The following is a 23,722-nucleotide window of genomic DNA, read 5'->3' as shown; positions in this document are numbered from 1 at the left end:
AGTGACATTTTCTTTTCAGCTTTCCAATTGACAGTGTTTATACGTTAGTGTTCTATCCTTGCAGATCAATCTTACATGTGATTTGAAGGTCACAGAGAAACTCAGAATATTTTGCAATAACACAACATACAATAACTGCAAAAAAACCGGAACTTACACCTTTTCTAAAATTCAACCTCTTACATAAGATTTGATAAAAATTATTACCTTTCTAAGCATCAACTCATACAACAATAAGAACAGAAGCATGAACAAAATACACGGGAAACGTATGGAATTTCAAATCAAGACAAAAAGACATAAAAGAAATTTACACTTTTATTGCAATATAAACGTTTTCATACACAAGACCCCCCACTGTACATATGGCCAAATGGATTTATCAGGGTGGCTCTTACCTTAACACATCAACATGGGTCCTGGTTCGGCACATTTCATTCCAACCAGGAGCATATCATTACCCTTACCACACTGAATTAAATGTGGTGGCGACACGCAAAGAAAGGATGGCATGTCAGTAACCATTTTGCCAAGCTTGACTGAAAACTGGGGACATTCACAAAAATGCTTATCATAAGAGGAACTTAGAATCATTGCGTCAATTTGGAATAATAATTTTTCAGATTCTAGTCACATATTCAGGGGTAGAAACTAACATATTTAGTCCACTAGTCCTTATAATGATAACATATAGCAAAACCTTTAAAAATGGCAAATTTCTACAAGTCCTTATGATACCTTAACTATTGGGCAGTTTGGCAAGGACTACAGGACTAGTGCCAATTTCTAACGCTGATATTAGGTATCTGATAACTGGATTAGTTGGTTCTGATTCTAGAAACATGTTCTCAGCCAATTAAACTATTTCAATTAAAATAATTTGCGAACTTAATGTGATTCAACATTTAACGAATTTCATAAGGTACTGTGGGCTATTTAGTATCGTAGCTGTTTAGATTAAGGAGTACTGTTTCAAAGGCACAATAAGAAAAACAGTGCCAAGGACCTGTAGCTCACCTGTCTATATTTTCACTTGACATTTCTCTGAAAAACACACAAGTAAAATATCGCAAATAGAATTCCAAAGGATAATTATCAATTGATTTCAAGATTCAATAAAAATTAAAAAAATAAGTTTGGCTGATGATGAGAAGAAAGATGAGAATTTGCAATAATGCTTATTATGATGCCTTGATTCAATCATAAAAGCACCTGTCATGGTACTGTAGCTCAACCAGATATCTATAAATCTAATCACAAAGAAACCAGGTGTTTTCCCAGGACAGTATGAACATTCAAAGTCAGGTACACAACTGCAATACTCTATTCACTCATCCACATGTGTTTATAAATCATGCGTAATAGTCTTGTGTCCTTTCACACAAGATTAAACACTGTTGGGTTTTTGTAAAAATACCAAGATATTTTTTATTTCTTGACAAAAAGACTGGATAAATTATCACAATTTTGTAAACACTAATTTTCCATCTAGTGTCATTTACAAAGCCATGAAACTAAAACTAAAAAAAACCTAATTTCTCCTGACCCAATTGATCAAAATTTGAACTGATTACCTGGTGAGTTATTGCCACATTTTAGCTTCATCTCTCAAGTGCTTCCAGGGGATCTATCAAGTTATATATTCCATAAATATTAATCAATTTTCATTTTTTAAAAACGACCCTATATATGTTCTTTAATGCCACAATCAGCAATATTCCAGCTATATGATGGTGGTCGGTAAATAATCAAGGCTGGACCAGACAATCCAGTGATTAACATGAGCATCAATCCACGCATTTGGGATACGATGACATGCATCAACCAAGTCAGCGAGCCTGACCACCTGATCCCATTAGTCGCCTCTTACGACAAGCATAGTCGCGTTTTACGGTAAGCATGGCTTGCTGAAGACCTATTCTACCTGTAAATGAATATTAATAACAAACGTTTATGTCATATTGGCAGGAACATGCATTCAGCTTCCTAACGAAGATGACAAACGACAAACAGGCCATGACATACATTCACAGGAACTAAGTTCAGGTGAGCTAATATACATTACATCCCTGTCATTAAAATGCAGTTTCAAAGTTAAACCTGTTAAAATGGTTACAGACAGCTGTACAGTATATAACTGATTGCAGCTACTTTAATATGACTTTTTTAAATAGCCATCCTTAACCTATCAACCATTCCTTTTCAGACGTATGTATCAGGTCTATCTCATCACAGCTGGTAATACGAAGTTCAAACTCTATAGCCATAACCACACCTGAATCCAAACAACCAACTGATCATGCTATCTGCTCCCTAACATCTGATTTTTCTTAATAATTTGTTTCCTTTCTCTCTTGACTAGTCTTTCTGAGTGACAGTAATTACGTTCAAATTCTATCCTGTAGCATCAGATAGACACAAAGTTGGCGCCAATGCCCTTTGAAATCTTGGATCAGAAGGGTTCCAGATGATAGTTAATAACTGTGCCAAAAGATACTGCAAATTTATTTCTAAAATTAATGTAAAAAACATTTAGAGTATGATCGGTGCGCAAAGAACACAGTAGAAACTCAGGTTAACAATTATGATAATTTTGACATGACACTGACTAATAATACACAAGCAATCAAAATGTGCATCCCAACAGGCCACCTGACTGATAATATAGGTTCTTCATCATAGCACTATAGCCTTGATCAATAGCACTTTCACTTGCCAGCAGAATTACTTAATACACACATAACATTAAATTTCGAGGGATATTCACCTTTTTAGCCAGGAATAAACATGCTAATATTTCAAAGAAATGTAACATTGGTGTGATCATTTGTTTGCAAATTTAATTCAAAGTTGAAGAATTTTTTCCATTATCACAAATACCATTGATAAATGGATACTATGAAACAAATGACCAACAAAATGGAAGAGTTCTCACTCAGAATAAGCCTCTCTGGGAAGGAGTGGGGTGAAAATGTCATGACAAGGATATTCCCATTTTAGCTAACGTCCTAGAGAGGTTTACTCCAAACATTCACAATGCTACAAAATGTCCATGACTGGTGACATTTTACTCCTACTGCAGATGCAGTCGTTTTGGTAAATCGTGTCCTCTCCATAACCGCCTATCACATGGCATACTTCTTCGTCCATTCCCTTGCCGTTGAAACATACTTGCCAGGGTCTGATTTGAACATTCGTGCTATTTCTGGAACAAGTGGGTCATCTGGGTTCGGGTCACAGAGAAGGGAACAGATAGATAAAAGCACTGGAACGAAGAAAATAGGCTTTAGTGCTAAAGAAACGTGTTGAAATGTGAGAACTTGCAATGATAAGTATTCATGTAAACTTCCAAAAGAGCAATTCCCAAAAGATAAGGTGACTGAAAAGGCATTGGTTGTGAATTAAAGAAAGTTCATTTTGGCGACATTTTGTACAAGATTTTGTTTCCCGAGTCAAAAGCCATGGGAGTATGAACATAAGGGAGATGACTGTTTATATTGCCTGCCTGCCTGCTCCTTTTCGGATTAAGTTTCGAAAATGAAAATGACACTGCACTTCAGCTCATCTGAATGTATATAACAGGTTAAGAATCTACTTTGGGCAGTTGTCAGCATCAATGTCATTATATCAAAGATCGATTGCTTTTTTAAAAGGATGAAAATTCATGTTACCCACCATCATCAAAATATTAATTTGCAAAAAGTTGAGTGTCTAGAGCTGAGAGTGTACTTGCTGAAGTGTTGTTTGCAATTAAGTCAATTCATTTGGTTTGAATATGGGTAAAATGTTTAAAGCCTACTATTTGTATTGTTAATTATCAGCTTAAAACCTTTCACTGGCAAGTTCCTACAAGTAATTATGTTGAAAAAACATACAAGCAGTTGCCCAGTTTTACACACGCAAAAAAATCAGAAAGGCATTCAGCAAACCTGACCACATAAATATACACTCAAGGTCAACCAGCTTCATCCAAAAAAGAAAAAAAGTTCAGCTTCAATGATCAAATTCATTCAAATAGCAGACAACAATGGTGATGCGCCAAGACCAAATAATGAATAAAAGCCATGCAATTCCAGGAGCAGTATCTCCAGAATAAAGAACACATTTCATTTCTTTAGTCTTACCATTTCACTATGACCACAAATATCCCGAAGCACCCCGAACAGGAAAGTTCATAGATAAATCTCAATCATTTCTTGAAGTTCTTAAATGATTCTTATTTGATTCCCTAACATCCATACAGTTTGCGGGAGTTTGTCGAATCTGCGAGAAAGTTTTTCTTAGTCATTCTTGGCTATTCTTAGCGATTAGTGGCTCCCAAAATGTCTTGTCCTCAACCCGAAAACACCCTGAAACAGCCACGAATGTCCCGAGTCAACTACGAATCATGTAAGAATTAAGTAAGAACAACATACGGCATATTCGTAACTCAGTCGTAGGTTATTCTTACAATTCGTGCATGATCCGTACATGTAATTCGTACATGTTTCTTAACCCATTCCTGACATTCTTCTTATTTTTCAACCCAATTAGCCACAAAAGTTTGCATTATTGGCCGAATCATCATGAATTTTGAAAGTTTCCGATTTGGGGTGATTCAGGATATTCGTGGTCGTCGTGAAAGGGGCGCAGTAGGACAATGGTCAACATTCCTATCAGAAACAAATGCTGAGTTCCAATGCACACAAAACAATTAACTTTGTGACAAGGACATAATAGGTCAACTGTCTTAGTTACATTACGCTTTTACCAAAAGTCAAACCTAATATTGCCTTTTATTCAGTTAATATTTACTATATATGTGGAACAAATGTGTCAAAATAACTGCTGTGATTCCCTTTTCATTGGTTGTAATCCATTTTATTCAACAAACATTTACACTGAATGTGCAATGCAATATTTACTTGCAAGATTTGAGCTACATATAAATACAATTGCATGTCACAAGTTTAAACAGTAGCACCAGTTCCATATGTCCATTTTATCACAGCAATATATATATATATTCTCTATGAAGAACGCAAAGAAATTGCTGTGACCTTCAACCCTTTTGGAATGAACTTGGAATTTGTCGGATATTTTCAAAGTTCAATGCCTTTGCTGTATAGGTATTGTTGACATGTTCAATTTTTCTTGACCAGTCTAAAACAATAAAGTGGTTATAAACATCAATATCTTTCAGAAATGTAATGTGGCTAATAAGATTGACCAACTTTATTCTGTTTGTTTTTGTTGGTTATTGTAATTATTCATAAGTTGAAAAATCTACAAATTGAACTTGATCTGAACCTTTTGTGTCGAAAATGTGCTTTGTAATGTTTTTTCTCTGGATAACTTCACCTGTAGCTTCTCTGGACAGTCCAAATGATAGAATACTGGTTACCGTATTCAACTTAATAAGGGCCCAGGGCGCTCTCAAAATTAGAAACAGGGGGTTCTTATTAGAATATTATTTTGGTGAAAAAAAGTTGAAAGATATATTTCGTGGTTTATGGTGACAGCCTGAAATGTTAATGTATGACAGATATATTTTTCCAGAATTTAATTGCTCATAACTACATGTAAGGGTGCATATAACACACGAGTTGTATTATACGCAAATAAATAAGTCTTGTGTACATTGATCAATCGGAAGGGGTGCAAATTAGGATTGTTTACTTGCCTATATCTCAGCAAATATCGCCGTGGGCGCTTATTACGTTGAATACGGTATATTCAATATGGCTGCAGGGCAGCCATGTTTAAACTTAGATCAGGTTTCTGTGAACATATACAGACACTACAAAAAAGAATCATGAGGTGACACATCCCCTTTGTCTGGTGCAAATCAGAAATTGAGTTTGGCTACTTCTATCCCACTTTTGGTTAATGGCCATTGGATATCGTTAGTTCATTGAAGAAAAAAACAATGCAGTATATTTAAAATGCCAAAATAAAGAGGCACTAGATCCCAACCAGACTGATCTATATGAAGAAAGTTGCAACAAGAAATATTTATTGGGTTTGGAGTTCAGCTCTGGACATGGTGATCGTTTTATCCCCCTATTTTTCAAACCTGGGGATATCTATGTACACCGAAGTCAGATTAGAAACACAGTGACTAGAGAGATGTCAAAGAAATGCTAGGAGAGTTTAAACCAGTTTATATGAGCAACATTTTTACACCACTACTAGTATCAACTTTGAAGGATTTTTCAGAGATGTCAGATTTACAACAGACCGACTGACAACATGCCATGACATCAGCTCTCATGAACCTTCGGATCAGAGTTAAATTGACATCCTATCCATCAGTATTATTTCTGAAGGATGACAAGAGACATTCAATAAACAACATCCAACTGAAAAGCTTCCAAACTTACTATCATATGACTGTTCAGAAACTAGTATTGTAAAAGACAAATGACTACCAGTATTTCAAGTTCATATACAGTAAAATGAGGGCTAATGTTGGGGATATGAAGATTAGTATTTCAGATTACCTCCTATAGCTGCTGTGCTAGTAATTGACATAAAAACATTGGCCTTATCAGACAGTTTCCTCTCCAATCAAATTTGAAGCAATTTCAATACTGAAAAGCATTGTAACTCCTATGATCAATACCTTCCAGTTATCAGATAAGATTTCATGCCTCCTGCCCATTCTGCACATATATTCAGCAGAGGTTGATGTTTGGTAAAGCGACAAAGTTGGATCAATATTGATTCAATTTAGCAAGTGAGTTTGTGGCGTGTGTTTGCTGGTACTATTATGCTGATGACAAGATGAGATGTCCAGGGTTTAACCATACTCAAATAAGTGAGTGAGTATGGTTTTAGCGGCTTTTAGCAATATTCCAGCAATATCACGGCGGGGGACACCAGAAATGGGCCTCACACATTGTACCCATGTCGGGAATCGAACCCAGGTCTTCAGCGTGACGAGCGAACTCTTTAACAACTAGGCTACCCGACCGCCCCTAACCATACTCAAAATCAGTAGAGTTACAGTTATAGCCCATTATTTCATTGATAAGGATTCAAAATGTACATATTTAAATCCCACTACTCCAATAAAGCAGGAAGACCTGGTCACAGTTCCTTGTGGGCTATCACTTTTACCATCAGGTAGATGGCAACACGGTACCAGAACATTTTTGCAGACTTGTGACAACCATGAAGTTCCATGTCAGAAGGATCAGGTATGGTTAAGGATCTACGCACACATTATTGTTTCCAAACTAACAATGTGTATTATCCTGCAGAAATGGTAAGAAATCTACATGATCATTCCAAGAGCACTTCAACCTTAGAATGGACAGCTGGTGACTGTGACCTCAACTACAGGAGATGTTGTTCTTATTTTAAAATGAGGACGAGTATTAACTGATTTTTTTTATCTTATTCCGACTTTAACCATTCTTGAGAAATGTAAAATAAATACCAATTGAATTCAAATGCAAAATGAAGAGACGAGGTATGCAGTTTAAAGAACATATTGTCTGTGTACAGTAAAGGCGACCATTACAATTACAGTAGAGTGCAGATTAGATGATGAAACTAAATACTAATCATACATGGTTACACAGAAACGGTACCAAATAGAATGGACAGTATCCATACTGACACCGATGGAGAGAAGCAGTGGCTTATTCCCCTTGCTTGTGACAGTATGCAAGGCTTCCTGTCAAGATCACTGTTATTTCCCAGCAAAAAATTCCCCAACTCTCAATTAATCAAATAAGTTTAATCACAATAGTTTTTAATTCACACAAAGATAAAACATACAATAAATTACAGTCTCAAACAGCCTAACACTTGGTCATATTGAATAATACAAATGTTTTAAGTGATTTAAAGTGTTAGAGAAATTTTCCAATCCTCTTAATTTGAACAGTGACATGTTACTGAAAGGTACAATACCAAAACAGGCCATTGCATGTAGAAATTTAGTATGTCTGAAGTTATACATTATCAGGCCACTTTAAACAGACCATCTGTGGCATTTGTTATCCTCTATCAGAACTAATGCACAGAACAGTTCTGTTTGCGACAATGTCAATAAGGCCTGTGACATAAGAAGATTTACTTCGATCACAGTCTGTTTCAAACAGCTGTGCTCTGCAATTCAGGGATATGATCTTCCTCCGACAGCGAGGAATTCACATTGCATACTTCCTTGTCCATTCCTTTGCTAAATCGTTATATTTGGTTTTGTCCGTTTTGAACATTCGCGCTATATCAGGAACAAGTGGGTCATCTGGATTCGGGTCACAGAGAAGGGAACAGATTGATAAAAGGACTGGAAAAAAAGAAAAGAAAATACTTCAGTGGTATAATGCAGTGAATTTGCCTAAGCATAGAAAACACTCAACAATGAGTTTTATAGTCATTGCCACACAGTACTTGAAGGCAGCCAGACTAAGCTGCATGGAACTGTTTTAAACAGGTATTCATTCCAACACCAGACATATGTGAAATAACGGAACAGGACACACCAGACACACATGTTACTTTCCTTGATTACTGTATCCATCATTGTTAATTTGACATTCCCTATATCATGGTACATTGTTGAGTATCAAGTTAATCTATGGAATGATGGAAGTCAAAATTTATCACTAAACTAATTCAACAGGGCTCGATTAACTATATACAACATGCACCAGTGTAATCTATTATTGGTTGGTTTGTTGTTTTACGCTGCACTCAGCAGTATTCCAGCTATATGACGGCGTAATCTTTTATTGAAAAATGCAACCTTATATTTGTCAACATGCACCAAGTGCATGTAATTTTTTATTACTTTTTTTACATTTGTGTCTGACTGACCCTTACTTGTGCAATCTTTGAACATAATCAATACCTCTGTGCTATATTTACCATACTACATCACTAATCCCTGTGTTAAGTGTAATTCATGACACGTGACACAGTCATCAGAGATCCAAGACTTGACCTATTTAGACCAGTTTATGCATCTATGTTTCAAATTTGATAAATTTATGGGACCAGGGTGCAACCTGGTTTTGTCTGGTGCAACTAGGTTGTCATGGCAAAATGCATCTGGGGCTAGTTACATCAAGTTCCTTAAATAGAGCCCTGACTACTGGAAGCGACCACTCTTGAGAAGTCTAGTGTCAACATCATTCCCTGAAACTGCATTCTCCCTGTAGTAAAACCTAATGATAATCATTCTCTGCATCAAGTTACATAATAATAATAATAATAATAATAATAATAATAAAAATAATAATAAAAATAAAAATAATAATAATAATAATACCACCAAGATCACTTCTCCATGAAAGTAAACAAGTGGTTTGCTTTATATCTGGTAATCAGGGAGATGTGTAGTTTTAAGTGGGGATGAAATAGTACCGAGCTCTCAAATGGTTACAGCACATAAAGGATTTAATGTAGTATGTGAGTTGTTTTTTACTTCTTGGAATAAATGATTTCTAACTGTCACTTAGCCGTCTGCAAAGTTTCAATCTTTTCAGTCTGCCATATATGCTAATATGCTTCCTTTCATATTATTCGCTTAACGATGTGTCCGACATAGTCTGTCTTACAGACCCTGATACAAATATATATCAAATACAGCCCATGCAAGTCTATAATGTTTGGCAAGTCTAGATCACTGCAGTATCAGGAAATGAAGAGAGTCACTGGGCTCCTTTTTTATTATATTTTTATTAAGATAACTGGGTTTTTTTATGTACGATATGTTCATTTCAGAGACTAGATTTTAGTCTATGTCTGACATAGAAAATACCTTTAGCATATCAATAACTTCACATAGAACTTATATACCCGTGAAGACCCAGGGTAGAACAGGTCTTCTGCAACCCATGCTTGCTGTAAAAGGCGACAATGCTTGTCGTAAGAGGCGAATACTGGAACGAGTGATCAGGCTCACAGACTTGGTTGACATGTCATCGGTCCCAATTGCGTGGATCGATGCTCATGATATTAATCACTGGATTGTCTGGTCTAGACTCGATTATTTACATACCGCCGTCAAATAGCTGGAATATTGCTGATACAGTGTTAAACAACCAACCAACCAATCAACCTTGCATAGAATTACTGAACCTTAATGAACCATGGGTATAATAATCAGTAACAAGCACTCTTGGATGCCTTGGATGGTTAAACCAGGAAAGAACCCATACACTCAGTTGCATTAGAATTTACATGTTAATGACGATTTGTCACGAACACAACACTCTACCAGAAAATATATTTGGCGAAACAGTTAAGGAAGGGAAGTAACCCTTTACCTTGAAACATTATTTCTCTTACTCAATTTTCCGTAAATGTCTGCAGTTAATACAAATAAGAAATCATTAAAAAAAATAAAATAATAAATACATTTTTTTATAAAAATATAATTAAAAAATAAATATTTTTCATATTTTAGTCATGTATTTTCTTGACCACAGACCCTTTGGTCTGAGAACACTAGCTGTAAAACAAATACTTAAACGAAAGAAAAGATGGCCTTTGAAAAGCAAGAACTTATCTAAAACTCTTCAAAAAAGGAAAATATTGTCCACCATGTCAGGGGGTAAGAAAGAATAGAATTCACAGTGTGTTCCAGGCATTAAATTTGATGAACTGTCACAGAGATGTACACTAACAACTCAGGTTATTCTGTGACAAATGCTTTCGAGTCAACTAACCCGAACGTGGCATTGTTTTCAGTAGATTTTAGTTTTAGTATCTTACTAGACCAGGAGAAATTAATAAGTTTACTAGACTTAAATTAAACCAGTGGTTAAAATTGCATACTGGTTAAACACGAGTCCAGCATCCATTTCTACGGGGACTTTTACACACACAATTCCTAATTACTCATAAAATAAATATCCCTGCTCCCAAAGGGTGCAACATAAAAAACAAATTTTAAATGTGTTTTTGCTAAGTACCCCGACTATTGATTTTAATTCAACATTAATTTTCATCAATCTATGTCAAAATCAGAAGTGAACACATTTTCCCAATTGGCATACATTAATCCTTTATTGTAGCTTCGAAAGCCATTAGTCCGCATCAGTAATGATAGTCTTAGCTATATGTTCCGAATGTACTGACTGCTGCAATTTAATGCATGTTTTGATTGGCTGGAACTTCTGTGAATGATAGTTATCTCCCTTACATCACTCGGCCCAATCGGCTTTAATCTTTCATTTCACGATCTCGTTTCCCTGTCACTCATTTGTTATGGCAAATAAAAAAACAAAGTAGACGAAGAGGCCACATTTATTAAATTTTGAACTGAAGTGTCAATCTTCTGTGTTTACAATGAAAATTATAAAGTAATTTACAATTGACATTTTTTGGTTTTGAAGTTATTTTTTTTCCGAGAAAGTGCTGATGTCCTGTGTTGAGTTTACAACTTTCTTGAACATGACCGTTGAAAGAACTGAAGAAAGTGTCAAATTCTTTAACTCTGACTGGAAGAATAAACTGTCTTTAAAAAGTCAATAAATAACATGTGAAAAGTGAAAATGTCACATGTGAATACCTAAAGTGACACTCAAAAGTCTAATTCCTGACGAACAGTTAAAAAGCTAGTATTCTCTAAGTTTTCTGTCTTCACTTAAATTCTTTTGTGTCATCAAACTTTCCCAATTATTAGAAAGGTAGGGATCATATCTTTTCACCAAATCTTTCTTAGAGTATTGAGGCTTTGTGTTTTCCTAGCTGTGTAATGTCTCTTTTTTTGTGTAGACTCAAATGAAGCGCTTTTGAGCAGTTCTTTGAACTGGATACAAGCGCTTTATAAATCTGTAGTTATTATTGGGCCCCTACTTTTCCAGTTTCTGTAATGAACACTGAGAATCATCCCATATTTTACTTCTCATACCAAAAGTCAGTAACAAAATACCAAATGCTGTGATAATAACAGCTATAATATTCCAGCTATATGACAGTGGTCTGTAAATAATCGAGTCTGGACAAGACAATCCAATGATTGGTATCATGAGCATCGATCCTCGCAATGTGGGATCGATGACATGCATCAACTAAGTCAGCAAGCCTGACCACCCTATCTCTAAGTCGCCTTTTATGACAAGCATAGTCGCGTTTTACGGCAAGCATGGGTTGCTAAGGATAATCTATCCCGGATCTTCACGGGTCTATTTCTTGAAGGAAGAACTATGAATGTAATTTTACTTTTATTAACGACATGGGAATACATACTCTTCAAATTCATGATTCTTATCATTTAGTTAAAGCAAATGCAGATATGCGTTGAGAAAATGGCAAATGAACGGTCATGGCAATGAATTCATGGGTGAACCTGTGATCTCTTGTTATTTAATCATCTTAAACTCCATGTCAAAACACAACCTTCTTCAAGTAGTTCAGTTAGCTAACATGAATAGTCATTATCTGTGCCATGTCATGGGCTTAGTATAAATATATGTAACCATGGTAACCTCTCAAATGTCACAGAACAAAGTAAACATCTGAAAAACAAGAGTCCCGTCAGAACATAAGGAAACATATAAAGTGATGTTTACTGGCTGGACTACTGCACTGAATGTGAACACAACAGCTTTAAATTGGAACCTTTTGAAGAGGAGTTCAGCATTGTAGGGACATTATTTGCAACATAAAGTATTGTTTATGGGTGTGGCGCGTATGTCATGTGATGCAGCATTGATGCAATGTAAATTCCTGTGGGAGTATGTTCGAGAACAAACAAATTCTTAACACATGCCGGTCTATAAAATATCTTAGTTCTTAGATCTGTAAACAGGAACAAAGCTCCCCTTGCACTTTACTTATCAATTAAATAAAGAAGGGGAGCAAATATCAGACTCACATAGCAATCCACACACACAAGAAGGCTGCACTACAACAAATGCAGCGAGTATGTTCAAAAGTCATCCGAGAAGCAAGTGTTGCATTATCACCTCCGTGACCCTTTAAAACAGGGCCCACAATGTTTATCAAACCTTCCATACTTTAACACAGACATACGGAAGATGTAGATATGGACCTTCCGTAAAACTTCGTGGCCAAGGTGTTCAAGTTTTTCATTTTGAAAACGATGTTCAAACATTTAGTTGAATATCATATTCGAAAATCAATATTTTGTCAATTTATGCAATGACATAAACTTTGCTTTGTGTTTCAGTTTCTATTTGGTTTCCTTTTTATATAAACACATTCACTCAGAGCTGTTGGTGTACAATCTTTTTCTCAATGTTATTTATTTTTCCTTGAAAAGATCGCTGTTTGTCTTCAAATCAAAACCGATGAACCCAGAAATATTTCTTTCAGCTTTATTGAAACACCAAGGGTACAAATTCTTTATGGCAGATTTACCCAGTGTGGAGATGGCAGAGAATTACCATGACAATACAGAGAGGCAAATCATAACATCACACTTAAAGCTGCAGACACTTTTCAGTAATATTGACAATAAATATCTGTATTGACACCATCTGTTCGTGAAAACACACCATTCCAAACACCAACTTTGGTATTTTGAGTTGAGAGTAAATAAATATGAAACAGAAAATAAATGTACTCAAAACGTTATCTTTCAAGTCTTTTTAGTCTTAGAAACATTTCTACCACAGAATAAGCTCAATAACAGTCATTTTTCCCCTTTTATTTTGAAGAGGCAGACTAAAGTTGCCAGGATGAGGGAAGCAAAATATTTTGTTCACCAAAGCGCTGATTTATTAATTTCCTAATAGTTCTTGAAAAGGAATACTTTTACAAATACAAGCAATAAGGTTCTCAAAACAAGCTTATTTTCAATCCAACACAGAACCGATTTTCTCACGGTTTTAATTCAGTCATCTTTGGATCTAAATTAAAGCATGCTAACAGGTAAAACAAAATAACGTAAGTTTGGTTCTCAGGACTGAAAAGCCTCACTCGGGACAGATTGATGTGGGAGCCAATGGGACACATTACCCTTAGTCTTGTTGATCCCCAAAGTGAGTCCCCTTAAATAAACTTATGGCTCAAATATATCAACTATGAATCAAACAATTGAGAAGATATTCCAACTTGGCCATTTGATCTTACATAACCAAAAAAAACATGATCAAGAGTACAGCAACTATCTTAAAAGCTTCCAGGTTCCGGTTCAGTTAGTGTGACTAAAATGTCACTTACTCAGCCTGGCCTGGGGGTGAAGTTTGAGTGGTAAGAAACATATATTCCCCTTTGAATTAAAGCACTCCTTCTTTAGACAAACCATGCGTACAGGCCATGAGCTACAAGTTTAAACCCCACCAACTGGTATATATGTTAAACGGCAACTTATAAGAAACAATCTGTCAAGAAAATAGTTCTGCTCTCTCCTCAGACATGTGACAATTAGGTTGCATATTTTTGGGTCCAATCCGTTGCAAGTTTATTATATTTTTTCTTGTCTGTTTTGTACAAACGAGCTATTTCAGGAACTAGTGGATCATCTGGGTTCGGATCGGTCAGAAGTGAAGTGATTGATAAAAGCACTGGAATAAAGAAAGTCATTTTCAATAGAAAAACAATGGTGGTACATAGATGAGCAACAGGCAGGGGTCAGGGGAACAGTCTGCACCTATGGAAATAAGCCCCCAAATCAGAATCTAGTTTTTAATAAAGTACCAAGGCCGTAGTTAACTTTGTTTGACAGGGGGGGGCAAATAAGATAATTTATTTCTTATTCAAGTTAACTTTCACAATGAAAAATATTTTCTATAAAACATCCAACTGCCTCCCCCCCCCCCCTTGCTGGCTACAGTACCCTTGGGCTGGTAAACCTAACCATAACCAAAACTTGTACTGTATATGACCCTAGATAAGCCAGATTTTGAGGACTGGAAAAAAGATTTCGTAGAAAGGGTCGGCTTATGTATGGGTTACACTTTCATCTAACTCTTTTTCTGTTGGTAAAAAAACTACATTGTATCACTTCAGGTGAATGAACAATGAAAATGTGAAATTTGCTATTAAACATCACTAGACAGGACAATTTACCATTTGGATTGTATTTCTTCTATGCTGGGCATTGTTTTACATGCAGGGATAAAGAATACTGTGTGTATTGTCTTGTAAACAAAGCTAGACTATGCGGTTCCACTTTTGTGCATTATCGGACACCTTTTTTGCATGGAACAATTTGACAAATCACTGATAAGGTTTTGCACAATTTTGCTATTTCCATCCCAGAAACAATGTTATCATTTAATCGTCAAACTACAACAAATTCTACTTTTAATGAGTCAAAGTATTGCATTTATGATATATGCATCCATTTTCTGTCAACACAGGTTCGTTTCAAGGTGTCAATAGCGGTAATATGATTGTGTTTGCTGTAAATATCGGTGAGTTGGTAAAGCAGACCTTATGGAATGGGGCAAACAGAAGTTGTAAGTACCTGATGGACACCGAAAATAATGTAAATATTATCAAATGAAAGTTTGATTGAAATTAATAAAATAGATTACGTAGACTACAAACATGAGTCCAGGTATACAATTAAACACTTTTTATTACCGACGGTGTAAGACAATATTTTTATACAGATTTCAAGGACCAAGTTAATACCTCGGCTTATCTAGTCATATACAGTAAGACAATAATGTTTCTGATTTACAGCAGCAATATTCCAGTAACACGAGGGTGCATCCAATACTGTAGTTGCTAAAAAAGCACCCTGGTCGGTAAGAAATTAGCGGTGCAGTGAGGTGCGGTTTTCCCCAGAGATCCATTGGTGGTGAACATACTTAGACGAAACTAAAAGTTTTTGATAATAGTTACGAGGCAATCATATCTGCTGCATTTTAAGAAAATAAATCCATAAAATTACACAAGACAATAAGGACTGTCAAGTACATTTTCTGTCTTTTTTGGGAGCATTTATAAAAGTTACTCTCATATTGGTCTAAAAACTGGTCAGGGGCACTTATTAGAGCAGGGCTCTTAATATGGCGAATACAGTACTCATCAATAGTGACCACAGAACCACTGATATCAAAGCACATGTCCAACATGTTTTGTCAACAGACCTGGTCCAACATGTTTTGTCAACAGACCTGGTCCAACATGTTTTGTGTCAACAGACCTGGTCCAACATGTTTTGTCAACAGCCCTGGTCCAACATGTTTTGTCAACAGACCTGGTCCAACATGTTTTGTCAACAGACCTGGTCCAACATGTTTTGCCAACAGCCCTGGTCCAACATGTTTTGTCAACAGCCCTGGTCCAACATGTTTTGTCAACAGACCTGGTCCAACATGTTTTGTCAACAGACCTGGTCCAACATGTTTTGTGTCAACAGACCTGGTCCAACATGTTTTGTCAACAGCCCTGGTCCAACATGTTTTGTCAACAGACCTGGTCCAACATGTTTTGCCAACAGACCTGGTCCAACATGTTTTGCCAACAGCCCTGGTCCAACATGTTTTGTCAACAGACCTGGTCCAACATGTTTTGTCAACAGACCTGGTCCAACATGTTTTGTCAACAGACCTGGTCCAACATGTTTTGCCAACAGCCCTGGTCCAACATGTTTTGTCAACAGCCCTGGTCCAACATGTTTTGTGTCAACAGACCTGGTCCAACATGTTTTGTCAACAGACCTGGTCCAACATGTTTTGTCAACAGACCTGGTCCAACATGTTTTGCAACAGCCCTGGTCCAACATGTTTTGTCAACAGCCCTGGTCCAACATGTTTTGCAACAGCCCTGGTCCAACATGATACTGGGGTTGTCAGACCTTGATGGCAATTCCAAGTGTCTGTGCGCATCCAAAAGCTCCATTTTCTGACACTATTGTGGATAACTTCTTTCTACAGTAGATTTAGCCAGTTATTGTGTCACTTAGCAATATTCTAGCTAAATGACTGTGACTCCGACCAGACTTCCAGTGACGGTCGTGGTACGATGACATGTAATCAACCAAGTCACTAAATCTGACAACCCGATCCAGTAAGTCACCTCTTTCAACCCGCACAGATTACTAGGGACCTATTCTAACACAGTGAGTGAGTTGGGTTTAACGCCGCTCTTAACAGTATTCCAGTTATATCACGGCGAGTCAGCTTAATGTGGAAGGAAAGCCCAAAGAGATGCAGGTCTCAGAGGTTTACCACTTCGATGAAACCCACGAGCATGGGGATGGTGCTGGCAAACCTAGAAACATAATAGGGGCAAACCGGGATTCGAACCCACAATCATAGGTTTCTGGCGTGCCCAAAGGATGCAACTCTGCACAGCGAATCGCTGCACCTTAGATGACTGGGCCACCCTATTCTTAAAACTCAGAATTCCAACACCGTTTTTAATAGTTCAGGCTGTTTGTCATCCTTGGAGGTCAATCATCCCCATTCTTTCATGATATAATTAACTCACCTCACACAATACATATTGAAATTCTCAAGTCACAATATGGAATGTATCAATACATAACTTGAACTGTTTTTTGAGTGAAATTCTCAATGTTCATATCACCCTGCGGATATGATTATGCTATCAACCAGTTTGTGCAACTAATGTGATTGGTGACCTTAGTCTCTTTCTATGAGTTTCTAACTGACTTTGGAACACATTATGCTTCATAATTTGTGGTTAGGAAAAGCGATCTTGAGTAGTTATGAGGCCATGTAGCAAAACTTGTAAATATTACTTTTTTTATAATTCGAACAGAATTGAAATATGAACAGATACATGGGTAGGCATGCACTGCATCATCCTGTCTGTATTTGTGATGCATCGAAACATGATAAAATCATACCCCTACCCCACCTCCATCATACCCCAAACCCCACCCCAACCCCTTGTGTGCCTCAAAGCAATGCTTAGTTGAATGTGAACTGCCTATTTTGTTTGTTGTTTAACGCCACACACAGCACTATTCCAGCTAAATGACGTTGGTCTGTAAATCTAGTGTGGACCACACGATCCAGTGATTGACATCACAAGCATCAATCTACGCAATTGGGATAGAATGACATGCAAATACCAAGTCAACAGTCCTGACCACCTAATCCTGGTAAGTGCCTCTTTCAACAAGCATGGGTTGCTCAAGGCCAATTCTAACCCAGATCTTCAAAGGGGAAACTGCTTTCTACTGTTGTTACAGTTTAATGATGAAACTTCCCCCGGTGTCTTCTGACATAAAGGAATTTTTTATTTGACTACATCAGTATACACACACAAAATAATCTTAAAACACTTTCAAGAGGGGTTGGAGTTATTTCCTTTTTAAATTCTATTTTTCTTAAAATTTCAGGAAAACAATACAGAAAAAAAGCAAAAAATAATGTGTGACATTTTAAAGATGGGTAATAAAAAAATGTAATCAAAGTTTTAAACCTTTTACATCAGCTTAAAAACAGGATGCATTCTTCAATTATTATGCAACGCAAAATTGTTTTGATTATCTCATTGTAACAGAACCAATCAGAGCCTTTTGCCATGAGCCTCATACCAGTCAACAGCCAAAAATATAAGATTAAAACCTTATCAATGGTTCAATACGTTCAATCACTGAGCTGTACAAAGAATTCAGACTGCTTGGTTGTCACCCTGGAACAATGTTTTTGCTTTTAAAATATGTTCATGACACTGTCCATGTTAAAATAGAAAGGAAACAGCGTGAATGTTATAACCTTGTGCTCAGCAAGGTCACAGCGATCTTGAAAGCGTTATCAGGATCGGAGCAGGCAAGCCATGAGGCAAGCTGTTAGCAGAAATCCATACCACTGAGCTACAGCGTTCATTATCATTCATGAACACTGCTTTACAACACATCAAATCTATGACACATAGAACTGTCATAGTCCAACACTTTCATTTTCTTCCAAAATCACTCTGGTGAAACCCACAAACCACGAGTGACATGGATGATGATCAGGAAGAGTCTGGGATCAAACCCACAACCAGCAGATCCTGACAAACAATGCAACTCTGCACTGCACATATCGACACCTTGGACCACTGTGCCCGCTGTATTTTCTGAACAAACAGGGAAAGCCCTTACAGATCAACTACAACAATGTAGTAGATTATTACCTTTTGAGATAGTGAGAGCTGGCGACCACTGTGACCTGAGTATATCCAAACAGATACTGCCATTGCTGTTGATGTTTGGATGATAGATTTTCGTTGTGAACGCCACCTGAAAAAGAAAGGACAAACATTGGGAATCAGAGTATTCCCCTGATTTAGTTAATCATCCAGTGAAAACAATATGCACTATTCCTTCTCTCATAACAGTGCAGAACAATGTTGAACACCTCGCTTCTGAACTACTTGTCATCTTTTCCTGTTTGCCGTGGCCAGGTGACAATTGATCCATACCTTCGAGGGTAGGTAGTCATGACCTGTTGTGTCAGAAGAAGTATGTATGTAAGGGCAATACTCTGATTCCCTATACTTTTTACATAGCCCTCCACAACAGTATGCAGTTATCCCACAGCTGGACGGCGGGTTGGATCCACTGCATACTCCCTCTTACGATATGGTGGTTGGGCCAGAGCACAGACTAGACTAGACTGCCACATTGTCTCCAACCCATAGGTGTGTTCAACTTCACTTGTCTCGCAATACATCACCACCATGCCTGGTTACAAGTAAGACTGGGTCCGAAATTACATTGCAACTGGAGATACTTGAAAGATTGGAGACTGCAGTTGTCCTCACCTTCGTTTCGGAGTTAAGGCAATCATTACGTATAAAGAAAGACAAAACATGTAGGAATATGGGCGTCCTTGACAACAGTTGCTGTTCCCACCTGTCATTGGTGATATGGAGGTGCAATGGGTTGATGGGCAAAGACAATGACTTCAACTGACAGACCCCAGAGGTAGAAGTTTGCGAAGGTAGTGTCGCAATGTCAAAAACACCCTCACGCGATGTCCATGATGGAGCTGTTGATGTGGAGTGCCATCGTGGACACCACTGCCCAAATTTCATGCGAGTTGAAAGCTAGGAGGATCCAGTCCAGAATGTGTGCAAGTCTTAATCATACTTGACGCCTTGTCTATGGCCCGATGGAGAACAGAGAACCTAGGTTCTCTGGAGGGAATACACTTGTAATGTCACCTTCATGTGCATTCCCTAATGTGCTGTCACAACTTTTGTTGTTTTTTGTTGTTGTTTGGTTTGTTTTTTTGGCGCTGTCACAACTGTCAGCATTTATCTTCACTAAAACATGTTCTTTCCTTTGTAGTGTCCATCCTTTAGCTTCAAGTTACCCTCTGTTGCATGCTAACACACTAACTAACATAATCAAAGCTTTGAGACAGTCACCCTCATTACTTCCAGGAGAAGCAGGGGATCAGGTTAGTGGGAAGGTATTTTTTTCAAAACAAAATTCATTTTAATAACAAGAAATTTTATTACTTATACTTACATTTACAATATTATTTCTATTTGTAAGTTAACAAAATGCAATGTCTTCATTTTTATGATCACCCTAATTTGTAACAAGCTCTGAAAAAGGACCATTTTGTACCAAATTTACCTAATCTAATTAAATATCCTTTATACCCTTTCGTGAATTAAGTTTAGGTAGTTAATAAGTGCTAAATACTTAAGAATGGAGTTCAATATTGTTTTGGTGTTTATGGAGGTAGAAATGTAAAAACTGGTGTGCACACTGTATAAATATGAGTAATCCCTGTCAAAATGCTGCTATCCTGCAGAAACGCATCCTGGAGCTACTTGTATGATGACTTAATACTGAAAGCCATTGTTGCACTCAGTGAGTGAGTGAGTTTGGTTTTACGCCGCTTTTAGTAATATTCCAGCAATATCACGACGGGGGACACTAGAAATGGGCTTCACACATTGTGACCATGTCGGGAATCGAACTCAGGTCTTCGGCCTGATGTGCAAACACTTTAACCACTAGGCTACCCGACCGCCCCTTGTTGCACTCAGTGTCAGAGTCAAATGAAATTGTGTTAAAAAACAAACAGCACAAAATGTGATTGGAACATCTTTCTACAATCACACATAATAATACATACACTGTTCAGTGATAAGCTGGGACAGTGATTTTCCTTTAACAAAACAATGTGCACTCACCTTTGGAGGTTTGAAAGGGTAATCTGTTGGAAAGTGTATGGTTAGGAAAAATACCCCCCCTTGATAAGGACTGTCAGGCTGAAGGAGAAGGAAAACACAACAATGTAGTCAATCAGTGGGGTTGAATTGTGAAGCTGATGTATGATAGGTGCCTTAATACATCAGGGATTTATCCAAAACTCATCAGAACAGACATTCAGAAGTAAGCATGCAGTAAAAGAAAAGTTCCCAGTTTGAATTTAAAATTACCAAATTCCTCAGAATTAATGAAATTGAGAACATTTAAAAACTGGTTTTTTTAACATCACAAATAATTTTTAGTTTTCATGCCATGGGCACCTAGTTTGGAATCCTAGATAAATCTCTGTAATAGAAATAAATATATTGTCTGAACAATACAGGAATTATTGAAGTTACAGAAAATGTAGGTACTACTGATAATGCACATCATGTATCAGTAGATATCAACCAAAGTGTTATAGTCTATTCATATATGTACAGCTCGACAATAATGTTCAACCCATACAAACAACAGTTAGTGATAAGGAAGCTGACCAGGCAAACAAATCTCACTCACCGGACCCATTATTGTTGCTTGCCAGTGGAATACTGTAAAACAATACAACAAACTTGAGTGATTTATGTACTGTGCACCAAGGTCACGTTGTTTACAGACAGAGACCATTATATAATGTTACCAATTAATGTGGTAATTTAGAATGTCTCAAACGGACGTATTTATTATCAAGATGAAGAAATTGAAACAGAAAAATCAAGTGTTGATGACCATATCTGGTTCAACATAATCAATATTCCAAAAGGTATACATTTGCAGAGCTCCATAGCTGCATATTTACGTAAAATAAATTCAATTACCATTAACCACCCTGGTCGCATAAATTTATCAAAGTTGAAACAGGCTGGTCCGCTGTTTGCATCACATACAATGATACATTAGTGTTGCATTGCTCCAAAACGTAATAGGAGCATGTGCAAAAAATCTTTAAGTACCCACATGACATCAAGCCAATGAAAGCATGACAAATTACATGTAACACAGGGATAAGTGATGTAGTATAGTAGATAAACTACAGATGTATTGAGTGTCTTCAAAGATCAATTTGTGCAGACAAGTAAAGGTTTGTCAGACAATTTGAAATTTGTTGACATGCACTGGACTTGGTGCATGTATACATAAACATTAGGTTGCACTTTTCAATACTTCTGCATGTTTTATACAGTTAAATCAAGCCCTGACTATCGATACCAAATGTGAATGATAACTTGTGAGTCAATATGCAATGGCTCCAGAACATTCTAGAGCCCTGTGTTGGGGAACTATTCTGACCCAGAATCCCAACAGGGTTAGGATTATTGACCAACCTTTGGTATCTCAGGAAACTGTTTTCATCTAAGCAAGATAAATTAACAGATAATAGATGCATAGCCTCAGAGGTTGGACAGCCTTTACTCAGGTGGGCTCTGGTTATTTAACAAGTTTCTCTTACTTTAGTAGCCTATAACATGCTCCACAAAACATTTACTGCAGTGAATTCTAACAAATGAGACTGTTCTGTTTTGTGCATTTCCCCTTTCTGCTGAGGGTACCACTACCAGGTGAGCAGTACCAATGACTAGTTGACACCACTGTGGTCCTACTCACAATCTTCTCCTACTGGTCCAGCTGAGCATTGAGCGGGAGGGTCTTTGCCAAGGTCAGACAGTTCCTGAAACAATGTATAAGAGTGAGGTAGGTCTTTTAAAACATAGACTGCAAGTACAACACGTCAAGTCTGGGAATGAAATTGACACTAGTCCGATAGTGAGGACCAGTTTTGTTAACATGAAAGGTATCCAAAGGGCTAGTGGAATTTCAAACATTTTAATGTATTTATTTATTTTTTTTTGGGGGGGGGGGGGGGGGGGGGCAGAGCTCCAGATAAGCTTTTGGTGTTGTGGGTATTTTACCCATGCATTTTAAAATCATTGGGTATCAGTAATTCTATCTGGGTATTCAAATTTCTGTTACCCACTAGTTTTTACACATGTGGGTATTTAAGTTAAATATTTAAAAACACTATTCATCTAGTCCCTGCAAACTGGTGTCGTGTGGGTTCAAGAGCTTTATAGGACTAAAAAATATCACGATACTTCCACAAGAAAGTGTGATGGCAAATGATCATGATGTAACTGTCATCGTGGATTTGGCAAGGTTGACGGAATGCCCGTTTATAATTTCAAAATAAGTTGCTGATTTCCTAATCGAATACGCAGGGTTACTTCACAATATTTTGATGATATGCACAAGTTTTATTTTTGTAGCGTATCTGTAATGTTTGTTGCGTATTTGATACGCTTGGATTTTATTTTACTGCGTATTTCTGCATTTCTGATGCGTATTTTACGCAGATACGCAGTTTATCTGGAGCTCTGGGGGGTGGGGGGTGGGGGGTGGGGGGTAATAGCCACTATATGTTATCACTATTCGGGCTAGCAGATGTTCTTGGTTAATTTCCATCTCTGCAAGCATTTCCCACATCACAATATTTGTACCATAACTACAGCGATAGAAACTGGCACTAGTCCTATAGTCCTTGTCCAAATGCCCAATAGTTAAGGTATCATAAGGACAAGCAGAAATTGTCATTTTCAAGGACTTTATGATATCAATAAAACTGGTGGGCTA

General features: G+C 37.1%; 1 protein-coding gene across 3 annotated transcripts in view; it reads right to left on the bottom strand.

The window, feature by feature from the left end:
• Positions 1-305: 305 nt before the first annotated feature.
• The window catches only part of LOC124151237 (ubiquitin-conjugating enzyme E2-17 kDa), a 31,618-nt gene continuing 8,201 nt past the window's right edge, over positions 306-23,722 (bottom strand). Inside the window, exons 2-6 of one of the 3 annotated variants that reach the window (XM_046523621.2) lie at positions 22,700-22,763; positions 21,614-21,645; positions 21,037-21,114; positions 19,018-19,123; positions 306-3,265 (exon numbers count right to left, since the gene is read on the bottom strand). In XM_046523621.2, the coding sequence (XP_046379577.1) occupies positions 3,126-3,265; positions 19,018-19,123; positions 21,037-21,114; positions 21,614-21,645; positions 22,700-22,763 (420 nt within the window). In that variant the 3' untranslated portion in view covers positions 306-3,125. Of the gene's footprint in view, positions 3,266-7,711; positions 8,282-13,269; positions 14,475-19,017; positions 19,124-21,036; positions 21,115-21,613; positions 21,646-22,699; positions 22,764-23,722 lie in introns of those variants that run through there. The other 2 variants (XM_046523619.1, XM_046523620.2) reach the window with 2 other exon arrangements.

This window comes from Haliotis rufescens, unplaced genomic scaffold (genome assembly GCF_023055435.1).
Source record: "Haliotis rufescens isolate VD_foot unplaced genomic scaffold, xgHalRufe1.0.p SCAF_11, whole genome shotgun sequence".
Taxonomy (NCBI): domain Eukaryota; kingdom Metazoa; phylum Mollusca; class Gastropoda; order Lepetellida; family Haliotidae; genus Haliotis; species Haliotis rufescens.
Note: the sequence above shows the minus strand (reverse complement) of the source record. Positions and strands in the feature narration are given on the sequence as shown.